This window comes from Centroberyx affinis, unplaced genomic scaffold (assembly GCF_046629955.1).
Source record: "Centroberyx affinis isolate AG114_WGS23_722 - 3 ecotype Tasmania unplaced genomic scaffold, CSIRO-AGI_Caff_v1 ptg003021l_1, whole genome shotgun sequence".
NCBI lineage: Eukaryota > Metazoa > Chordata > Actinopteri > Beryciformes > Berycidae > Centroberyx > Centroberyx affinis.
In genome coordinates, this window is record NW_027281118.1 from 145912 (window position 1) to 152500 (window position 6589).

At 40.9% G+C, this 6589-nt stretch overlaps 1 protein-coding gene across 1 annotated transcript in view; it reads right to left on the reverse strand.

Annotated features, from left to right (window-relative positions):
* Positions 1-6589, reverse strand: part of LOC139659137 (spectrin beta chain, non-erythrocytic 4-like) — a gene marked incomplete at its 5' end in the record, with an annotated part of 72584 nt that overhangs the window by 54239 nt on the left and 11756 nt on the right. The window contains 2 exons of the mRNA XM_071537360.1: positions 2693-2783; positions 5829-6031. Coding sequence (XP_071393461.1) covers positions 2693-2783; positions 5829-6031 — 294 coding nt within the window. The remainder of the gene's footprint in view (positions 1-2692; positions 2784-5828; positions 6032-6589) is intronic.

The window sequence follows — 6589 nt, forward strand, 5'->3', positions numbered from 1 at the left end:
GCAGACAAGTCCATTATGTTTAGCTAAAGTTACAGGGACTGGAATCAAGCCAATGGTTCGCTGGTAAAGGCAGGGAGAACCAAACGAACAGAATACAAAAATGCAGCAAAATCAACTTTTTCACTGTGGTTTGGATTGCATTTTGGTGTCCCAAGTGCCAGCCTGTACTATCCAACCTTACAATGATCCGTGTAAATATGTTGCAGAGCGGATGGAGGGTCTCTAGAGGCTGCTGGGTGGAGTTTACAGCAGCGAGAAGCAGGAAACATTAGGATGCAGGTTTTACTGTACAGAGGACTGAACACACCCAGCCTGCCGAGAGCTCAGGTTCCTACAGACTGTCGCAGTGTCACTGGCCCACTGTAGGCCACACACACACACACACACACACACACACACACACACACACACACACATACATGTACATGTACATACACCCACACACAGGGAAGGAAACTCTCCTCATGCATATGTGCGCACACACATATCATCAGGTAGGGATGTGCTGGTTGAAACACGCATACATACTCACATACACACTCACACTCACACACACACACACACACACACACACACACACACACACACACACACACACGTGCACAGTGAGATACACTCTTTCCCCTTTGAATTAGTGATGAGGAGCTGTGCTGGTGAATTATTCAGGAGAGCCAAGCAGAGAAAGTTGCTGAAACTAAATAAGGTTCTGGCCCAGAAAGAAGGCTGTGACTTGGCAGGGAGAGACAGTAAAAAAAAACAGGAGAGACCAGAAATGATCAGTGTAGGGCAGGATGATGTAAAGACAGCTTCTAATTAAAATTAAAGTGGTAATCCTCAAGATCCCCGTTTTCTTTGTTTAGTCTCCATCTTTGTCCCTCAGCCTCACTGTGGTGTTTCTGCACTGCACTTCCCACAGATCACCTGTCAATCAAACAGTGTGGGCGGAGCTTGGATTTTCTGTTGATGCTGTTTGAGTTTCTCGTTTCTTTGTCTGTTCAGCCATGGTGGCTATCGCTGCTCATGCTAACTACCGTTTTATACCAAACATAAAACACATCACTTCCAGAGGATTTTACCAAGGAAAGAGCTACCAGACACCGGCTGTTTAGAACAGACAGAAGAGAAGATTTATGAACTGGAGGTGGGATCACTATTGTAGAGCCACGTTATTATAGTGAGAGATTCAAGTACAAATTAGAGGTCAGCCAGTGATTTGGGGCCGGTTAGAGATTTTCCAATTAATTTGTGACAGCTGGCCAATAACGGCCAATTACTGTATATGCCGAGGTGGCAAAATCTTATGGGAGCAGACGTGGGAAACATTTACACTTTCATTTAAAGGATAAGGCCGGTGTTTTTCAATGCATTGCTTACCGTCAACAAATCCTATGAAAATAACAAAATCAACAATGCGTTTGCTCTACTCCCGTTACGTTCTGACTTCCCACATACCGTTTTCAGCCGTCAACCCGGAAGTCATTGGCTCCAATTGTAAGCTAAAAACCTTTAAATACAGATCACAAAGACATAGTTTCAATTTTAAAAATCTCTAACTGTTACCACGAAAAGTCAGGCTGTTGTAGTTATTACCAAATCAATTTCAAATGGGAACAAATTCTTCATTACGCCAGGGACTATTTTCGGTGCTATGGAACTACTTTCCTGAGATCGCAAAGTGTTTACAGCCGGCTTATTAAGTTGTTTGAGGAAAAAGTCGGCCGGCCCGGTGCACCGTGATGATGAAATATGCTGCAGAGCAGCAGCATGGCTCTGTGACGGGTTTTTAACCGTTTTTTTAATACAATGGAGTTCTATGGCTGCTGGGACATGGCTTCATTGGGCACCGGCTACATGGACGAGACTTGTTGGCAAAACAAAATCATTGCTGATTTTGTTATTTTCATAGGATTTGTTGACAGTAAGAAATGCATTAAAAAACACCAGCCTTATCCTTTAAGTCTAAAATACACCCTTCTTATCACAAATTTGGGCTGCAAACAGAGAAGAGCGGCCTGACATCACGGTACACGATTTCTGGGTAATGAAGTCCTTCAACCTTTCACAAATTCAAACAGTTACCTCACGCTGCCACTTGGGGCCGCCAAAGTGCGAAGTTGCCTAATGCAGCTTTAAAACCAAGCGGCCAAAACATCGGGTGAATTTTGAAGCCAGTAAGGAAGTGGCTGAAAGCTGCAGTTCCTTTAATGTCTGCTAGGGTCGGCTCCAAAAAGACTCTAAATCTCCAACTCCATTCAAGTCAATGGGTCCACAGCTCGACTTCTCACTCAAAATATAAAGTCAATAAATTTTTTCGACAAGAGATTATGGTCTCCGTAGCTAACTTCACTTCTTCTAATATGTGTCCGTATGGCGATTTTCAAAATAATTGCGTCATTAACGGGGTATAACGGTTATAAAACTGTGGGAAACCCCCGGCTTCGCTCTGGCTGCTCCGGCTCCAAAACATGTCAACATGGCGGTGCTCGTAGACCCCAACTTTTCTCTTTTCTCTCCCTTCAGAAACCTATGGGTGACGTCACACTCACTACGTCACTACTTTTTTTTTTACAATCGATGCTTTAACCAAAAGGCTTGCCATCCTGTTTTCCTCTTTCCCTATGAAAAATGCTGCTAAACTCCTTTCAGAATCAAGCCTTCACCAGCCTGCAGAGCGGGTCTGTGGGTCTCGTACCTCGTGACAGTCCTGCTGAAACCTCTGGAGCTCCCACTGGTCGTTGAGTTTCTCCAGCCACTGCTGGGCCAGCTCTCTGTTCTGGTTCCCCCTGAGAGAGGGAGGGACAGGGGAGTTAGTTTAAAGGTACAATAACTAAGGTTTATACTGTCCCATAGCACAAAATGCTACCATGACCATAGTATATGTGAAAAGATGGGGTTGTTGATCAATGCCAATGACAAATGCTGAGATTTCTGGCTTTCAAAACTCACTTTCCAGCCTGTGCTCTGTTTTTGGAATAAAAACTCTCCGTCCATTTTACTCCCAACCTACCGCTGTCACAACACATTTCATTCTCAAGCCAAAAATGGCAAATGATGAAACTGTACAGAAATTGCTCTAGTTAGCTAGCTTACTCATCACTGTTGTGACAATGTGATTTTATTATTTGTCCAATAGAAAAGGTGGAAAATCGTATAATGCACAAAACAAGAGGTTTATTTGCTGTAGTGTCACTATTCACTATTTATAGCATTTAAACCTCGTTTTGTGCATTGTATGGTTTCCAACCTATTCTACTGGATGTTCTCTGACCCATTGGGAACCGATTTTTCAACTGCCTTTTTATGTGGATTTTATTAGTTATGTCAACTACAGGCCACCATAAGATGTGGTAGAGTCTTGTCAATAACCATAGATTACTTATTGCCCCTTTAAAGCAAAAAGACACTTGACACATGTAGTGAGTTAAAGTGAAAAATATAAATTTAGATTTATGACAGTAAGCAACTTTGAAAAACTAGTCCAAGTTGTTATCACCAACTTCATTTACAGCCTCAAAATACATGTAAAACCTTATGTGTCACGTGTATTTTGACACGGTGTCAGAAGCTCACATAATAAATTGAAAAATTGGAGTGAAAAAACTCCAATCCACAAAATCACTATGTAAACAATGCCGTACTGCCATTATAGTCTGGACCTTTCAGCACTTTGAACCGGTGTCAGACAGACAGCAGCACTCAGATGGAAGTGGTTGACGTTTGCCAAAAATGATCAGTGCCTACACATACCCACAGACAATGATTATATTGTTTATCAAAAGCACCTGACATAATGTATTAATTGTATATAATGCATTGATATAAGTATGTCTTAGTATCTGGGGGATAAATTGAACTGAATTAAAGTTAATTGAATTCAAAAACCATATGGCTTTCCATATTGCTATTGTTGGGAACACACACACACACACACACATACACACCCTAGCCTACCCTACCCCCATATACCCACACAAACACCCCAACCCCCACCGCACACACACACACCCACCACACACACACACACACACCACACACACACCACCAGCTCACCTATCATATAGATTTCATGGTCAGGTGTCAGCGTCGGACTCGGCGAGGCCAGACTCCGTTCGCTGTGTTTTGTTTTTTCATTCATATTCAGCAGTCCCTCCGGCTTTGTCATCTCTGGCCGCTATTATTCTTTTTATTATTATTCTATTGTGTTTGGGCAGCTGCTTAGTATAATCAGCTCAACGCACAGCGAGCTCCGTGCATTGTGCACACAGAGCCAGAACCAGCGCTTACTGTTTATTACAAGAAAACAGAGTCTCATCCCAAAAGGAGGTTTAGGAAAAACGACACCTTCTGTGACATGAAAATAAAACTACTGAATAGTATTGAGGTTGTTAGCGATCTTAAGACCTTTTACTTTGAAGATAACAACCGCTGAGAGGATTTAACCTTCTGGATTTTTAAAATGTTGAGTAATGAACATTTAAAATGATTGTCGGCATTAAAGGAAAATGCTGGTGTTTTTCTTTTAAGTTTGTGCTAATGATCTAGGTTCCCCCCTCTCCTTTCCTGTATTCCTGCTGCTGTCTGCACACAGTCAGTATAGTTGGAGATATCAGGGCACACACAGCATTTTGGAATCAAAGCAGAGACTTCAACCCTTGAATGAATTCTCCAAAAGGGATGGGACAATAACCGATATTACTATATATCGCGGTAAAAAACAATAACGGTTACGACACCGCCACTAATTGACTCTCGTCTGTCATCAAAGATGTTTCATTTTCCCCATAAAGGAGCCGCTATAATAAACTGTTATATTCATGTTGCTGACTCAGTTGAAATGGATGCAGATCAGCAGCACCTTGACACTCATTTTACTTTATTTTTTTGGATTTTTATTTGAGTTGTTTAAAACTATCCTTCCCAATTTAGCTAAACCAGCATTTTATAATTTTGTTTTAAGAAAAAAAGTAATATCTTATGATTGAAAGGATAAATTCGTTTTTAAGTAAGTGAAGCATATTACAGTACTGTTTTAAAATGTTTAACCTTTTTAATAATTATCAGGATAATATCGTAAATGGAGATAATTTTGGTCAAGATAATCGTACTATCGCACAGGCCTATTTTCCAATACCCATAACTGTTTGAAATACATATAATAATAATAAAAAAACATGTAATCAATGACAGAAATCATGACACAGTGACAGCTAAAAAGAACTAATGCTTCTTTTGTTTTGAAGCGCGATGCCGTTTGACCAAATCAAAGAATCAAACACTTTCCTGTCTCAGTTACTTTTCGTCTCTTCTTTCTCTTCAATTCAGTTCAATTCAATTGGTGATTTATTTTACAAATCCTGTTCACAATGTGTCACTGTAAGGGCCCTTGTAAACAGAAGTGACCTTACTGTACACATACTTATACATGCATAACCTTTTGTAGAGCTGGATATCGAAATATTCCACTACTGCTAAAGGCTCTGATACTTTCGATGACAGTTCAAATGCGATACTTTTTACTTATTTCATCACCTCTGTGTTAAATGAAAGCATATTTCATTATGTGACAGTGTAAATTCTTTCTTCATGACATTTGCTCTTCTAAAAAACAGGCCCAGACTGTTCTCAATAGATGTCCTCAATGAAAAAATATCCACAAAGTAGGAGAAAATTTGAATTTGAATCCAACATTTTGAAGCTTTTTGAAGCTTTGTCATACTTTTCAATACTTTCTGATGAATCCAAATTTTTCCGATGCAAAGCCCTGGCCTCAAGTTAGTGTTTGATCCAACTCATACCATTTCTGTGTGTTTTCTACATGTGCCCCGTACCTGTTGGCGAGCGTGTCGACCCGCTCCCTGATGCGTTCGGAGTAGATGTTGCTCTGGCTGATCAGGCTCTCCCCGGCCTCGATGACGGCCTTGATCCGGTGCAGGTTCAGCTCCATGGTGGTGGTGAAGTCCTTGTGTTTCTTTATGGCGGCTTCCACCGTTTCCACCGTGGTGGGCAGCTCGACGTGGGCCAGGGCCGACTCCTGAAGGACGAAGACGGGGTATAACACACAGTTAGAGTACGGAGATTTACTGGTTCATCGGCAAGGAAATTCAGTTTGTGAAATCAGCAGAATAAGAAAAAGAAGAAGAAATTATGCAGCCCACAATGCACAGAGAGATACTGTAGTGATACAAGACATTAGGGTTAGACCACTATATTGGTTGGTCAATATATACGTTTTTGCCAATATTGAACTATCAACAAACATCAGATATGGGCCAGTCAGTGTTGCATAATATGCCAATATTATGGAGGCAATGATATGATTTTACTCAACAGGTTCGGGGGTGTCAGTCTGTTAGTTTGCATGACTTTCAGTGGAGAGTTTTAGTGTCCCATGATGGTCTAAATGCTGTTTCAGAGACTTTTCCAGCTTGTAAACAATTAAATTCTCAGGGAAACACTGGATCCTTGTAAGTTTGGGGAATGTTTTGACATCAAAATACTCAAAGTGGAATATATAGCGTAAAAAAATGTATGCAAAATATCAGTTTTCAGCAGCTTAAATCCAAAAATATAGGTATTGGCCTTCAAACCT